This window comes from Megascapheus bottae, chromosome 6 (genome assembly GCF_031878675.1).
Source record: "Megascapheus bottae isolate mThoBot1 chromosome 6, mThoBot2.hap1, whole genome shotgun sequence".
In the NCBI taxonomy this organism is placed as follows: domain Eukaryota; kingdom Metazoa; phylum Chordata; class Mammalia; order Rodentia; family Geomyidae; genus Megascapheus; species Megascapheus bottae.
Genome location: NC_143514.1, coordinates 84721213 through 84738830, shown reverse-complemented (window position 1 = coordinate 84738830; position 17618 = coordinate 84721213). Strand labels below are relative to the sequence as shown.

At 40.8% G+C, this 17618-nt stretch overlaps 1 protein-coding gene across 1 annotated transcript; it reads right to left on the bottom strand.

Moving 5' to 3' along the window:
- Positions 1-3991: 3991 nt before the first annotated feature.
- Positions 3992-17366, bottom strand: LOC150062672 (vomeronasal type-2 receptor 116-like). Its single transcript, XM_090334051.1, has 6 exons — positions 17299-17366; positions 10434-10722; positions 9406-10206; positions 7764-7991; positions 7403-7526; positions 3992-4938 (listed from the first exon to the last, which is right to left on the bottom strand). Exons 1-6 carry the CDS (start codon positions 17340-17342, stop codon positions 3992-3994), a joined length of 2433 nt encoding a protein of 810 aa, XP_090190177.1. The 5' UTR covers positions 17343-17366.
- Between the last annotated feature and the right edge of the window lie 252 nt (positions 17367-17618).

Genomic DNA, 17618 nt, shown 5'->3' with positions numbered 1-17618 from the left:
GTCTCCTTATTCCTGTGAACGAGAGGGAGAAAGCATACCTCAAGAGGGGATGCTCTTGGGTAATTAATTTTTTGTTTGCTGACAATATTTTAAATCTCTAGCCGGTACCCAAATTGGGTTTGGTTCTCCCACCGGGAAGACACATCCAAATCCTCTCCCCACATTAATGAGGGGATCAGGGCCTCTCCAGTAAGAGGATCTCTTCAACGGACTTCAACCTTTAAATAAGGTGTCTGATTAGACCAATGTCTCTGAAAGGCAGTCAGAGGCTGATCCTTGGAAAAATTTAAAATAATGTAAGCATAGCTGTCCTCAATTGGTCATGGGGGTTGCCTCCCCCCTTTTGTTTCATTAAAACAAGGCTGGTTATCCATTTTAACCTGTAGGGGTAAACTCAAGATAACAAAACATTGTAAAGAAAGGCTTTCAGCGTGTCAGGCTCTTTCACTGGAATGTGCAGTAGCCCAACAAGCATGTGAATGAGTAGACATAATTTTCCAAAGGGTGCTTATTGGGTTACATCAGTCTGCCAGATAACATTAGGTTTAAGGCCCCAGGGATTGACCCCAGGGGATTGTAGAGGTGGGACTTGTAAAAATGGTATGCACAATTTACATGTCCTCATGATCTTTTTTTAAGTCTTTCATAGGGACCAGGGGGAATCTTTGATGCATCCCTCTCTGATTTAAGTGAGTCAGTTCACATGGCAGGGATCTGACTTGAATCATTAGGGGACAAGTTTGTTTCAATTATGAATTTATCCATTGTTTTGGATGCTGACAATTTAACCTTGAACATGTTTACTCACACTCATTCACACACACATTTATAAAGATCTTAAAGCGCGCAAAATTATTCGCATACACACACTCACACAAACTGCAAGGATCCATATTAAGGATGGTTATCAATTTTACCATAATACTTTTTGCAGATGAAAGCTGGGTGGGAGTCCCAAACCTAGAAGAACCAAGACTGAAGTCTGCATCCTGCCACCCACTGTCTCTATACTGTTACTACTAAGCCTGCAGCTGCTCTGTCTGGCCTAGGCTCACCTCCAATGCAGTAGGAGGGACCATACCAGGCCCTAGACCTACCCCAGGTGGGGAGGAAACTTTTGTTTTCCAGAAATAAAGACAGAGAAGCAGAGACTTTTAAGAAACAACTAAACTTCTGATGGCGTGCCTGGCCTTAAACTACCAGAGTGACGGAAAGACTGTGAGGCCCTGGAATCAGGAATTCAGGGGGCACCTCCCCTACGGAATTTTCCATTCCTTGGTAGCTGGCTGGCGGAGGCCATCCTAACCTACTCTCAAACAGAACCAGACATTGACTTACATTTAACACAGCTACACGAACTCAGATTAACGTTCTCACCAAACAACTTATTTAGACAGACATACAGGGTGGTCGGCCGACTTTTACTGACCTCCGGAGGCCTTTACTTTAAACCTGGGTGTCTTTTCCTAAAAAGGTTGTTAAAGGAAAACCACTGTTTCTAGAAAAAAAGCAATCTTTTATCTCAATAGCATAAATATACAAATTATTAGGAATTGATGAAAGACTTGGGAGCCCTGGTCGGGTGGCTCCCATGGGCATATTGCAGGGAGATCATGAAGAAACTTGTATTTGAAACTTGTATTTGCCTGATCCTTATTAACTTTAGTAGCTCCAACTGTTTTTCTGGCCAATAGGCCACTGCTCCCCATGCGATTAGACTGTGGCCTCTAGAATTGGGGGAGCAGTTCTATGCTAATTTTTTCATAACTAATGCAGTCATCATAGAATGTCACAACATCCGTATCTTGTCTCTCCCTAGAGATTATAGGGCAGATCCTCTTTAAGAGCAGTGGCTGAATGGCTCTGGCCAGAACAAGGGGCGTGCCAATTGCTAAGATGCTGCTAGGCCAGCTAGCTGGGGCCTGCAGCAGTTTTTAGGAGCTGGGAACTTAAGACCTGAGAGGCAGGTCATTGTAGCTCCTCTGGGTCAGGGTATTTTAGGTGGAGTTAGGCCTTTTGTCTGGCCTGAAAGACTTCCCTTGGAGGATCCATCCCCCAGGGCTATCTCTTTTGAATTGGCCTTGCTGGCCACATCCATAAACTCCTCTCCCAGCACCACTGGAAGAGGTAAGAGTGGTAGAAAGTGCCTAGGCCTTTTGGGCTCCTGGGCCACAACCAGCATCTGTGACTGGTGCGCCTGAGTGCCCACAGCTCTCCAGCTCAAGGCTAGCATTTTGCCACTTTGAGCTCCAAAGCAACTCTGCCCCAGCATTCTTCTGCTGGCAGACTAGACACCACAGTCTCACAGGACTTTGCTTTGCCCGGGCTGGCTCAAAACTGCAGCTTTCAGATCAATGAGTCCTATGGTATGGTAAGAGCCAAAGTTACATCTGAATAAGGATTGCTGTCCTTCTCCATGGGCCAGCTGGAAATTACTATAAGGAGACTTACAAGAGCAAGCTAAATAGCAATTAAGCAATCATTTTGGTAGTCCTAATTTTCCTTTTTTTCTCTTTCTTGAAACAAACATTTAGGACAACTCCACTTTCAAATTTTGTTCAGAAACCCATTTCTAATGTTCTTTAAAACTTTTACAGATATTTGCTTAAACACTTAACACTTTAGTCTTTATTTGCGTTTGAAAAACCTTTACGGGCTCAAGGAACTTCCTTTGTCTCCAGGCCTCCTAAGGCTCAAGGCACTCCCTTTGTCTTTTAGAAGAGGCTTTTTTTTTTCTGTTTAGATTACTGCCTAGAAGTCCAAGAGTTAAATAAGATTTTCCTTAATGCAAGAACTACAAACATCAGTGCACCAAAAGTCTAAGTCTGGACTTAGTTTCTTTCTTTTTCTAAAATACATCCAATTGCAAAGTAGCATGAAACCAAATTATAAGGAAATAAACTTTTAAACATTCCTTTAAAATACTAATCACATTAGCCTCCCATAAGTCACAGGGACTGGGGGATTAACAGCCTGGTTCCTTTCAGCCTGGGCATGGCACTGCTCATTTCCAGTCTTGGGTGGTACACTGCTGATGAGCCAGGCCTTGGAGGATGGCTTTGGCCCAGGGCGAATTAGGCCCATCTTTGGAGACTGCTTTCTTAAGCTCTTTTAGGGCCTGGTCTATTGCCCCCAGGGTTAGCATTTACAGGGAAAGCCAAGCATGGTTGGGAGCAAAATGGCGGCTGAACCCGCCCTTCCGGTTCAGGGGAGGAGCCGCTGCTGTTTGGCGACTTAACCTCCTCTTCCAGTGCAGAGGAGGAGCAAGATGGCAGCTTGACCTCCTCTTCCGGTTTAACACGAGGTGAAGCGCAGGAAGAGGGGTAGTAAAATGGCGTAGGCTACTCTGCACCCCAATTGTCTGCTGCAAATTCCGGGGCAGGAGCGCTTGGTGTAGGGCTCTGAGGCAGATCCCAGGATCAAAGGGGCCCAAATATCCCTCCTCAGAGTGAGGCTCTAAACCCTTTTCTTCCTGAGCAGCGGGAGGGCCAACTCTCCACAACTCTGAGCTCTCCTCAATTAAAGTGTCCTTGGCCCTAGATGTAACTGAGCCAGGATAGAAGCAGGCCTAGTGGTAGAGTGCTTGGTTAGCACACACGAAGACCTTGGTTCGATTCTTCAGTACCAGATACATGGAAAAAGCTGGAAGTGGTGCTGTGGCTCATATGGTAGAGCTTTAGCCTTGAAAAAAAGACCAAAGACAGTGCTTAGGTCCTGAGTTCAAGCCCCATGTCTGTCAAAAAAATTATAAAAGTGTTTGAGGAAGACAGCAGTGAAAAAACACTGAGGAAAATGGAATTAAGTGCACATTGTACAGGAAGGACAAAAATATACAAGAAGAAATGCATTTGAAGGATAATCACCACAACTCATGATCACCAACACTAGAAGAATGAGCAATAGACCATTAGTTATTGAAGTAAACATTCCACTATACAAACTAATGTAACAATAGAAAATTACTGTAGGTTTAAATCAGACCTTCTATATCCTAATCAAACATATGAGTTTCATCTCTGGAATATTTATTTCTTCTAGTGTGTCCTTTATCTCTCAAGCCATGCAGAGATTTTCTATTTGGCAATAAAAAGATGATGTAACACTTTGGGGCAAAAATGCAGCCCAGGAGGCCTGCCCCGGAGGCCAAGATGGAGAAGACCTCCACAGCCACCATCACCTTCCCCCTGGCACTGTGGTAGACAGGCAGGAAGGTGAGCCACACACTGCAGAACACCAGCATGCTGAAGGTCAGGAACTTGGCCTCATTGAAGGTGTCAGGCAGGTTCCTGGCCAGAAAAGCCACCGTGAAGCTGGCCAGGGCCAGCGAGCCCAGGTAGCCCAGGACACAGTAGAAGGCAGTGAGGGAGCCCTTGTTGCACAGGATGATGAGGTGGCCATGTTCAGAGTGTGCATCTGTGTCCACAAAGGGAGGAGAGCTTCCCAGCCAGAGGCCACACAGACTCACCTGGATGAGGGTGCAGGTGGGGATGAGGAGGTTAGGAGCCCCAGACACCAGCAGCCACCTCATCCTTCTCCCTGGACAAGTGGCCTTGAAGGCCAGGACCACAGTCACTGTTTTGGCCAACACAGTGGAAACAGCCACCGTGAACACAACTCCAAATGTGATCTGCTGCAGGATGCAGGTGGCTGTGTTGGGACGGCCGATAAAGAGCAAGGCACAGAGGAAACAGAAGATGAGGGAGGTGAGCAGGTTGTAGCTGAGAGTCCGGTTATTGGCCTTGACAATGGCAGTGTCTCGGTGTTTCACAAACATCCCCAGAACAGCAGCAGTGAGCATAGAGAGGCACAGAGCCATGCAGGCCAGGGCCATGCCCAAGGGATCTCCATGAGCCAGGAAACTTTCAGCTCTCAGGAGGCACTGATCTCTCTGTGTGTTGGCATACTGATGATCTGCACACCTCACACACTGCTCCATATCTGGGGAGAAGCGTAAGCTACCATCAGTTCTTGCTGTGAATTTATTTTTCTTCATAAAAATTAGCAAAGTTTTCACATAGGTTTAATCCTAATATGTCAGCACTTATCATAAAAGAAGTTTTGTTTCTTTTCTAAAGAATTGTCAGTTGCAGTGTCTCATGCCTGTAATCCTAGCTACTCAGGAGGCTGAGATCTGAGGATCAAGTTTCAAAGACAGCCGGGGCACTAAAGTCTGTGAGACTTTTTCTTTTTTAAATCTCCAGTTAACTACTAGAAAACCACAAGTGGTGCTGTGGCTCCAGGGGTAGGGAGGTAATCTTGAGCTGAAGAGCTCAGTGACATGCCCAGATCCAGAGTTCAAGCCCCACTAATGAACAAAAAAACCCAAACAGAATAAACCCTTCCATTTCCATCTTCCTCTTTAGGCTTTTTTATTCAATTTTTCCCTTTAATACATATGTTGGGGTATGCTAATATCCTAAAAATTTCCTAGACTTTTTCTCAGTCATATTAACAGAAGTATGTTCAATTCTACAATTGTACTGAAAATTGTAAATAATACAATTTACATTTCCCTACATATCTCTGTAAAGTATTAATTTTATTCCCTGGAACCTCATTGAACCCATTTCATTATATTTGTCTATTCTTTTAATCTCTGAATTAATAGGAAAAGAGAAACTACTCTTGATACCTTACAATCATACTCACTTCTTTTTTGTTTTTGCCAGTCCCAGGGCTTGTACTCCGGGCCAGCGCACTGTCCTTGGGCTTTCTCAAGGCTAGAGCATTACCACTGAGTCATAGGTTTTGTATGTATGTGCATACTACTCAAGCACTCTACCATTAGGCTAAACTCCCAGCCCTCATGCTCACTACTTAAACTGAATCCAATTTTCTGAGCACTTGCTCTGTGGCATCAACATTTCTGGACATTGAGAAATAAATATGCTTCTAAGATTAATATTTTCTATGTGAACAAAAGGTTACTTTTAAGATGAACACTGTCTTAAATAAGACCTCTGTTTAATTTCATGCTAGAGTTTACACTTGTCTTAATGATTAGTAATATGAAGGGTTCCTGGAGATAACTTTGCCTTCAATCGAGTAGAAAATATTGCTAAAATATGTAATTCAAATCGACAACCTTTTATATTCCAGCTAGCAATACCACCATTCATCAAAGTTAAATTGTTGACAGATAGAAAACAGGCTCTGTAATCCCAATGTACAAGTTTTACATTGACTTGTTTCGATTGAGGAAAACTTGGGACAAGTTTACACTCCCACCAACATCATTACTACATTGTTGGGGGAGTGTAAATCGTTCAACCACTCTGGAATGCAGTTTGGCAGTTCCTCAAAAGACTAGACATAGAGCTCCTCTATGACTCAGCTGTCCCACTCCTTGGAATTTACCCAAATGTCAAGAAATAAGGACATAGTAAAGCTATTAGCACTACTGGCATTATTTACTGTAGCTAAGATATGGAACCAACCAAGATGCCACTCAGTAGATGAATGGATTGAGAAGATGTGGTACTTATTCACAATGGAATTCTATGCTGCCATCAGAAAGAATGATATCGCCCCATTATTAAGGAAATGGAAAGACTAGAAAAAAAATCATATTAAGTGAAGTAAGCCAGACCCAAAGGTGCATACCTCAAAACCTATGTACATATGGTCTTACAAGATGAGACTAAATGAAATGAGTTCTAGGTTAAAGAAACAAGGTTTTTCTTTGTGATTGTTGCTCTTATTTTATTTTATTTTATTTTATTTTTATTTTTTGATGGTTCATATGGCTTGAACTCAGCCTAGGCACTGTCCTTGAGCTCTTTAGCTCAAGGCTGCTGCCCTAACCCTGGTCCTGGGTGTTGTCCCTGAACCTTTCAGCTCAAGGCTACCACCGTACCCTTGAGTTAAGCCACACTTCCCATTTTTTACAGGTTAATTGGAGAAAAGAGTCTCAGGTCCTTTTGTGCCCAGGCTGGCTTTGAGACTTGATCCTCAGATCTCAGCCTCCTGAGTGCTAGGATTACAGGTGTGAGCCATGTGGGCCAGCTATGATTGTTGTTCTTAATATACTGTATCAAGTTGTTTCTTTTCTTTTTTTCCTCTTATGGTTAATCTCATGAGGTTACTGTATCTGACTTTGTTACTTGGTATACTAAATATACAGTTATTTGTTTATTTGAAATAGGGAAGTGAAGGGAGAAAACAAGATGATTGAGAGGGGGTGGGGGGAAGCCCAGGGGGACAAAAACATGGGAAAGGGTATCAAGGTTTGAGAAATAAAGTATTCATTACCTGACTAATGAAACTATAACCCCTCTATACATTATCCTGACAATAAACTACAATAAAAAGAAATAAAATGCCATGCACAGAAAAATAAAAAGATGAATTTTTAAATAAAAAAACTCTGGAGAGGTAAATAATTTCTTCATAATAGACTTACTTGTCCCATTAGCAATCTCATTCTTTGGGCAAGGGGCACAATCAAAACAACAAGCAGCCTTTCCCTCCAGAGGAGATTTCCTGAACCCAGGACCACAACTCTCACTGCAGACAGAGTGAGGAATCTGAGGAAAATCAGGTATGTGTCAGTAACTGTTAAGATTTACATACCTAACACTCCATAAAGTTCATTCTTTTGAAAAGTTATAATAGAGTCTGAAGTTTTATATTGGCATTCAGCTATTGTGTAAATACGATTGCAGGAGAAAGTTACTGACACCCACTCAGCTAGGTATAAATTTAATGGGTGTCTTTTGCTTACATAGATTTCCTTAAAATCATTACAATTAAATTCAACCAACCTCTGTAGTTTCAATGGCCCACTCTATCATATCTTCAGATAAAGACAGTTGATTACCATGGACAGCATATGGAGAGAACTTTCCTACTTTCACCTGATGTTGAAGACCTTCTGGAAAATTCCAAATGTTCACAATGTCATACTCTGGCTCCAATTTTCTTTTCTCATCCAAAATCACTTGATCCCCAGCAGGATTATAAAATCGGATGTTCTTCAAGTAAGGTTGCAGCTAAAAGAGATAGATCATCTTATAGGGAAGAACATCCCAGAATTAAGAAAGAAAACTGGAACTAAGAAGATCTCCTGCTAGGGGCGGTGGCTCCCGCCTGTAGTCACTCAGGAGGCTGAGATCTGAAGATCAAGGTTCAAAGCCAGCCAGGGCACAGAGGGACCAGAGACTCTTATCTCCAATTAACTTCTAGAAAACAGGAAGTGGGGTTTAGCTCAAGGGTAGGGCAGTAGCCTTGTGCTGAAGAGCTCAGGGCCAACGCCCAGGACGAATTCAAGCCCTATGACCCACAAAAAAAGAAAAAATCTCCAGATTCAATTTCCTTTAAGGTCTGATTCCAAATTCAAGAATAGCATAGGTACCTAATGGACTATGCCAGAAGAAAAAGTAGTCTTTCTGAATCCTGGTGACTCAGAAAAGGGACTAGAAGGCCTTTTTATTTATTTATTTATTTATTTATTTATTTATTTATTTATTTTATTTTTTATTTTATTTTTTTTTGCCAGTCCTGGGCTTGAGCTCAGGGCCTGAGCACGGTCCTTGGACTTTCTCAAGGCTAGAGCTCTACCACTTGAGCCTCAGCACAACTTCCGACTTTTTTCTATGTATGTGGTACCGAGGAATCGAACCCGGGTCTTCATTCATGCTAGGCAAGCACTTTAACCACTAGGCCAAACTCCCGGCCCCGCCTTTTTATTTTTTAAAAGAGAAACCACTTCTACATATATAGCCATGAAGGAGAGAATTCTCAGTCTGCCTCAACTACTATTTTTATATGAATTTGTGTAGTTTAGCTGCTAAATTTTTAATGTGTAAAGTAGAATAAAATAAGATCACTTGGGAAAAGCTGAATTTCCAATTTTGAAAGCATTAGCTATGAACATGTTTAGGCTATTTATAACTAAAAGAATTTATAGAAACATGGTTTACATTTCATCTTTGTTACTGGTCTATTTTTTTTTCGTGGGTCATGGGGCTTGAACTTGGCCTGGGCGCTATCCCTGACCTCGTCAGGTCAAGACTACTACCTTACCCCTTGGCCTGGGCTTTGTCCCTTGAGCTCTTCAGCTCAAGGTCACTGCCCTACCCTTGAACCAAGCCCCACTTCCTGTTTTCTAGAGGTTAATTGGAGATAAAAGTCTCAGGTCTTTTTGTGCCAGGGCTGGCTTTGAACCTCGATCCTCAGATCTCAGCCTCCTGAGTAGCTAGGATTATAGGAGTGAGCCCTTGTGCCCAGCTTTATTTTTTTCTGAAGAGCACATAAATACATGTCAAGAGTACTTTACAGACATATAAAAAAGTATAATTTCTGGGGATTTGGAAAAACCTGAAAGGTTTAATTTCATACAGTAACACACCCTTCTAGGAAGTGAGTTTGCTCATGCTTCATGGCCTCCAAAATAGAAGGCATTACCTGTGCAGGGGAAGTCCCTTCTCTATCTCCCACTGCTCGTTCTTCTGATTGATGAAGGAGCATCTCATGGAGAGCCTGGGCTACAGCATAGACAGAGTTGTATATATTGTAACTGTATCCAGACATAGTCATATCATAAATGTGCCCAGGCAGCCTGTCCAAGGAGGCATCATGAGGACAGTTGTCCCAACTTACACAGTCAGACTCGGGATCTGAGCAATTGAAAGAGAGAGACCACAACCTCGCAAGAAAAAAGTCTTCTGGGTATTTGGAAGGGTTAGCTGCCTTGATAAATTCAGTGAATCCAGAAACATCTGCATGATGATGGGAAAATATGAGAGGTACATGCGATGAGCCTAGCATGAAATATCTTCTTTTCATAGTTAAATCCCACTGTGAGTTCATGATACAAACTGTCCCTTTTATTAAAAGTTGCTCAACACACAACAGTAAATCTAGTAGTGACTCATTATCACCATATATGATGAGGACATTGACTGATGACTTATTTATCTGACTGTAAAGTGGCATGAATTTAAATACATGTGACACACCTTGACTTGGGATGGCTAGTTCATAGGCTATACAAACTGCGTTCTTGGACATTTTTTCTTTCAGTTCAGGAAGAATCCACCAACCATTCTCATTTTCTGAGGTCAGCAGCCCCACCCAGTTCCAGCTGAAGTGAAGCAGTAAGGAGACCATGGCAGGGGCTATGGATGTGTCCTTTGGGCTCATCTGATAGAGAGCAGGAAACTTGTTATGGTCAATCAGGGTCTGATCAAAAGGCCCAAAGGTGAACTAAAGAGAAAGAAAATTGACAAATAATCCTTTTGTCTGCTCTAACTTTTTCCATCTCCTTTTCCAAATAGTGGGAGTAGAGAAATTCCACTATCTTTGACTACTTAGTCTTTGATACCACAAAATTTCATAGGGTCTTAAATCCAGTCTCTTCCTATCATTCTATTTGAACACCTGAAGTGGTACCAATTAAATACTTTATATCTTTCCATTCATCACACCCTTACCTGTGGAAACATGTAGAGTTCCAGCAATGTCCCAATCTGGCCAGATGTTATTCCTGATGGTCCTGTAAGCACTGCTACAGACTTGCTGTCTCTCATACAGGAGTAGTTGGGAATCTTGTTCTTCCCAAAGAGCCAAATGAAGGGATTCTTTAATGCTGTCCAGACTCCAGAGTGAACGTCATATATATCAAATCCCAGAGTTAAGTTGTGTAAAAGATCAGAATTATTGTTGATCTCCTCAATAGCAAAAGCCAAGGCCAAAACAAAATGATAGTTCTTTAAGATAAACCTGCATAACGAACATAGAAATTTAGGAGGTAAGGATGTGAAGAAATTTTATCATGAGCATGAGTCAGAAAATTATTTAAGCTGAGAGAGAGAGAGAGAGAAAGAGAGAGAGAAAGAGAGAGAAAGAGAGAGAGAAAGAGAGAAAGAGAGAGAGAAAGAGAGAGAGAGAAAGAAAGAGAAAGAGAGATAGAGAAAGAGAGAGAGAGCTGTTTTAATCCACTACCACATGCACCACAGCAAAAAGCTTTTGCTCGTTAAGCACAAACTAGGCTTACACGAGACAACAAATACTTTTTAAATCTTGGGATCATCTGTGTAAAAGCTAAATCTTGAGTTTTGAGTTATGTGTTTATGTGGCAGACCAGGATAGCTCATATTTGTTCAATTAAAGAAGAACTTTCAGAAACAAAGTGCCATTTAATGGAGACTCAATGGCAAGCTGTGCTTATAGACTCAACAGTCCTCCCTGAAATACTGGCGCAAGAGCTCAAATATGATGGGAGGGAATCTTATTAATTATGTCACAAAGCAAAAGGGATGCAGCCAACATGAAGGAACTCAGTATAGACAGAGGAACCTCCACCAAGGAGGAGTGTGAGAGAATTGTAAACAAGCTTTACATTGAAATCCCAATTCCAAACCCACCACGGTAGAATGCAGTCTTGACTACTTTCTTCCCAATATATTTAGATTTGGATACTGAAAAGAAAAGAATACAGAGGAGTGAAAATGATTAATGTACATTTCTTTCTCTCTCTGTCATGTCTGTGTATGCCAGAGTGTGTGTTTGTGAGTGCACACTTCTGAACAATTAATATAATGAGAACATGTTGTTATCAAAAGGAGGCAATGAAGGCCAAATGGAAATTCAAATGAAAGGGTGAACTTGTTCAACATATACTGCATATGCATGTGAAATGACCACAATGGAAGTTGAAGAAAATCTAATTTAATAAACACATCTGGAGGAAGAAACTGAAAGAAAGAAATAAATGTATGTGAGAAAAAGAGTTTTGTCAAAAGTTGACAATAGACTTCTGGGATGATGGTGGTATTGCCACAGGAAACATCCTCGTTTTCCTTGACCAGAGATTTAGGGTCCAGGAACACACATCACCTCAAGAGTTACATCCATCAAACTACACACAGAGACACATTGCAACAGTACAGATCTACACTGGTGGAGATCAAGGACAGAAACTGGTGAACCAGTGCATGACCACACTGGGCTCCGTCCCGCACAGAGAGCGAGTGACACACCTGAAGAGCGACACTGGGGGAAAACACAGTGTGAAGAAAATCTTGAAAACAACACATACAAATGCGCTGCTAGCCAGCTCAGCACTCACTCCAGCAACTGTGAGTACCCTGTCAGGGACCCTTTTCCTGGGGGACCAGCTCTTGGCATGATCCAGAGTGCCTAGATCAGATCTTCAACCAGAGAGGGGGAATCATGTCTGAAGCAAACTCTTTTCCACACCTTCTGTATCTATGTCAGAAAGAAGGCTGGGGCACATTGCGGCCTGTGCAACAGCAAATTTCAGCTATGATCAATAACAAAAACTCCCAACCATGGATACATGGTCCTTGGAGCAGTACACGGTTAGGGAAGTATCTTGGAAAGCAACTCCAAGTTGTGAGTCCCAGAGTTGAATGTTCTGGGTTTACTTATATGATGATTTGAGATATGTATGTGTGTATATATATATATATATATAAAACCTACAGTGTTATATATAAGCATACAATATAATATTCTTCTCTATATTGCCTTATTTTTGCTCAAAAGAGGATGTTTCATCAGATGGGAGACTGTCAGCTAGTACCTTAGGCTTTTAGTGTAGTCAGCATTAAGGCTCAGGGTGTTTGCCTTACTATTGTAGTATAGACTATAAGGGGATTTTTCCTGCCTCATTTGTATTTTCAGTCACACCCATTCTCTCTCCTGTCTTTCTTTGTTTTCCCTCCTACTCCTCTATAAACGTATAGTCATAAACTTATATAAACTTAGAGCCTCTATAAACTTATAGTCATATGCATCCCTGAAAACTACCCCTAATATCCTAACTTTGCCTCACAAGCTCAATAATTGTATCTGATAGTGAAGGTTTAGCGGTATAGCTCCTCTGCCAAACTGAACCTTATATTTTCACTCAATGGCTTCTACAAGCCCCGAACCCAGATATGTAAATCTCAACAATGGAACAGAACACCAGCTGCTTAGTCAACCAAAATAACAGAAGGCAGTCTATCACAAGGTCCCAGATTCCCCCCAAATAAAGCCAAAGCATCTTCAAATGGGAAGAAGACATCACAGAAATACTATAATTATGTAAATCCAATGAAATAAAATACTCACAGACAACAACCAGTCAAGAGAGTCATCCAACGGGAACCTAGAAGACAGTTCATCAGATGCATTGAAAACAAGGCTGATAAATTCAGTTCATGAAAAGTTAAAAACATACACAAGACAATATATGAGAATAATGAGATGAACCAAAGAATAGTGGGAGAATTCATGGAGGACACAAACAAGACTCTAAAAGAAGTACAAAAGATGGCAAAAAGAGTCCAATGCAAAAGTAGCCACCCAATTAAAGGATGTCTGACCAGTCCAGAAATGCAAATCAAAACAACATTGAGATTCCACTTCACCCCAGTTTGAATGGCCATTATCAAGAAAATTAATGAGAAGAGATACTGTCAAGGATGTGGTCAAAGGGAATGGTACCATGCTACTGATGGGAATGTAAATGTGTTTAAACACTTGGGAAAGAAGTATTGAGGTTTCTCAAAAGACCATACATCAAGCTTCCCTGTGACACAGCAATGCTCTACTCCTGGGCATTTATCTGAATGGAGCAAAAACAAGGCTAAACTAAATCTACCAGTCAAACCATGCTTATTGCAGCTTTCTTTACCATAGCCAAGATATGGAATCAGACCAGATGCCCCTCAGTGGAAGAATGGGTGGAGAAATTGGGGTATATATACACAATGAATTCTATGCTTCCATTAGAAAGAATGACATTTCCCCCATTCATAAGAAAACAGAAAATCTTGGAAAAAATTGTATTGAGTAAAGTAAGCCAGACCCAAAGAAATATAGGATGCATGGTTTCTCTCATTTATAATAATTTGAATGTGCTTATAAATCTACAAAAAAAACCCCATGGATAGTAAATGATTGAACATGACACTTGGACATGATAAATCAAACAGGATTCGAAACATTCACACATGAGACCAAAGGAAGATATTCTTTTTAAAGACTTAATGTTACTGTCAAGGGTATTTTCAGAGGGGTTGCAAGTACATACATAAGGTAGTGAGTACATTTCTGGTTGTACATTGTTACTCCTTCCATGCTTTGTTCCCGCTTTCCCTCCCCCACACCCCCTTAGGAGAGGATCACTAGAGTTTGATAGTTATGTACCTATGATAAGATAAAATATTTTTAATCAAAATGAACTTCTAGGGGCTGGGAGTTTGGCCTAGTGGTAAGAGTGCTTGCCTAGCATGCACAAAGACCAGGGTTCGATTCCTCAGCACTCCACATACATAGAAAAAGCCAGAAGTGGTGCTGTGGCTCAAGTGGTAGAGTGCTAGCCTTGAGAAAGCCCAAGGACAGTGCTCAGGCCCTGAGCTCAAGCCACAGGACTGGCAAAAAAACAAAAACAAAAAAAAAGGGGCTGGGAGTTTGGCCTAGTGGTAGAGTGCCTGCCTAGCATGCACGAAGACCCGGGTTCGATTCCTCAGTACCACATACATAGAAAAAGCCAGAAGTGGTGCTGTGGCTCAAGTGGTAGAGTGCTAGCCTTGAGAAAACCCAAGGACAGTGCTCAGGCCCTGAGTTCAAGTCACAGGACTGGCAAAAAAACAAAAACAAAAACAAAAAACATGAACTTCTAGAAATGGAAACATGTTATGTTATTTTTACTTTTTTCCCTTTGCACATAACATGACAATTGAATGATCTATTTACAACCATAAATAAATAATTAAATTAAATAAAAATTATTCAGTTTAACTAAATGATTAATATATGATTAAATATATTATTTTTTCCCCAAGGCAACTTTCAAGAAATAAAGTTATCCTTGGAACAAATGAAAATGAAAACAGAATATTAGAATCTATAGGTATAGAAAAAGGAGAAATAAAAGGAAACTGTAACAACCTTTGCTTAAATCAGGAGTACACATAGTGTACTAAAAAACCTACACTGCATCTCAGGGAACTAGAAGAAACAAACCCCAAATTAGAAGAAGAAATGAACTAATCAAGTCAAAGAAAATGAAGTACAGGGAAAAAAACACAATACTGATGATAAATAAAGCTTAGAGGGGGTTCTACAAAACAACAGGATCATAAGACTGATGTCAAAATCATGAACAATCAAAGGGGAAAGCAAAGAAAATGACACATAGCAACACATACCTCCCCTTATTCTGACTGAGCAGAATTAGTATGATGAAAATAGCCATGTTACTGAAAAAAAAATCTACAGATTCAGTGCAGTCTCCATCAAAATTCCTATCCTTTCCGTCACAGAAATAGAACAGGTAAGACTACAATTTATGAAAAAGGAAATCCTCAATTAGCCACAGCTATCTTCGGACACAAGAACAATACTGAAGCATCACTATACCTGTTTTTGTCTTCTACCGCAGAGCCATAATAGCAGAAAAAATACTGATAAAAACAGACATAGAGATCAATGAAATATAAAACCAAGAAATAATTGTAAGCAACCAGATATCTGGTTCTTGAAGAAGTTACAAAATAATACATGGCCTAAGGATGGCACCCTTGATAAGGGGTGGCACATTGAAACGGGTTATCTATAGGTCAAACACTAAAACTAGACCCTACTGGAACTATACCCAATTTGTGCTTTTTAACAGCTCAAAATTGATTAGTTCTTTATAGACATTAGAAATTTGTAAGTAATAAGGAAAATGAATAGAAACATACATATACAGGTAACTTTAAATTTAAATCACTCATTAAATAACAGCAAGAATTAAACTCTGGATTTGGCTAAGTGATGGAATCATTTGTCTCATTCATACACACTGGAAATGTGAAGTAGCTGTGGTTGCTACCAGCTGAAAAGCTTCATTACAATGAAAGAAATGGAGGGAGAGTTAAATGGATAGCTAAAAATGTTGCTAGCTATTCATCTTACAGAGGATTAATAGCACAGTGTAAAATAATTCTGAACCTTAAATACCAGAAAGAAAAAAAAATCCAAGCCAGGATCAGAAACATGAGCAGACACTTTAAAAATTAAAAGGAACAAATGGAAAATCAATACACAAAAATGATCAGTCATTTGAGCAATCAAGACAATAGAAATCAAAGCTACAATGAGCTACCCATCAACCCCCAAAAATTGCAGATTGGGTGATGGTCTATAAAAAAAAAAGAATTGCAGATTCCTCAAGAATTGCTATTAGCTTCTACCTACAATACCAGTTGAACAGGAGGCTGAGATCCAAGGATCCTAAGTCAAAGCAATAGGGAGCAGAAAAGTCCACAACACTCTTTATCTCCAGGTAACAAACAAAAAGCTAGAATTGGAGGTGTGTAGGTCAAATGTCAGAGTGTCAGCCTCAAGAAAAAAAGCCAGTCAAGAATATAATGAAGCCTAACCAACAGCTCATGCCCATAATCCCATCTACCTCAGAAAACTGAAAGTGAGCAGAAGAAATTCGAGATATGAAGGATGTGGGACAAGTACCCAAAAATGATCACAAGTAGAGTGAGTGACTTTAATCAAAGTACATAAGATGTGGTATGGAGCTATAAAATGCACCAGACTCTTGGCACAAGTGCCATATTGTATAAAAATTGAGAAACATTGCTGTGACTTTAGAGAGTGAAGATTTGAGTCAAATCTCTCACCACTGATGCCTAGAGTTAGTGGATAAATATTGCTATCTCTAGTCAATACCCTGCATAAAATTTTACTAACTCAGAATAGGCCTCTCTTTGTATCTGTAGGTAGCTAAGAAACACCCATCGGCTGAAACCATAATACTCAATTTGTCTACCTTGGCATGCTAACGAAAGTACTAAAATATATTTTGGGAAATTAAGAGAAGGAAAATCATATAAACATGAGTAAATAATGGGGAATAAAGCTAACCCGGGCACTGGTAGCTCATGTGTTCAGTATTAGCAGGTCAGAAGTATGATATTTGAAGATTGTGTTTTGAAGCCAGGTTGGGCACTCTCATCTCCATTTAGCCACCAAAAATGCCAGAAGTAAAGCTGTGGCTCAAGTGCTAGAGCATTAGCCTTGAGCTAAATTAGTTCAAGAACAGTGCCCAGACCTGAGTTTCCAGGAATAGCACAAAAGAAAAATAACCAAACATACCAGTAACACATAACATAAGGACATATATCTTCTATAGCTAGAAGGGGGTAATTTCTATTGTGACATCTCTTCTGGTCTTAACTATATACAGATACTTCAGGCTTCACCTGTCACACCAGCACTTGAAAAAGACTGCAAATGACAAATATTTTCTTGTGGGGCACGTCACATCAAGGGTAAAAGGCCTACCTTGTGGTCCAGTGCTCACTTCCTGGTTTTGGAAATCCAACCATGCTGTCTCCTGGTTGGGAGGTTTGGCTGTGGTTTGTGATGTAAAATAAGGCTACCTCAAACCCATGGATTGGCCCCGCCTCCCTCTCTGACCGCACCTACCTCCCCTTGCCCTGCCCACCTGTATGCTGATAGACTCCTGCATCTTACTTTAGCCCCTTGTATTTTCCCAATAAACAAGTCTTGCTGTGACAGTCTCCTTGGTGCATCTGTGGCTCCCCTCTGGAGAGGGAGGGCTGGGTGAAGGTGGCCAGTCAGCCCTAACCTTTGTTGGTCTT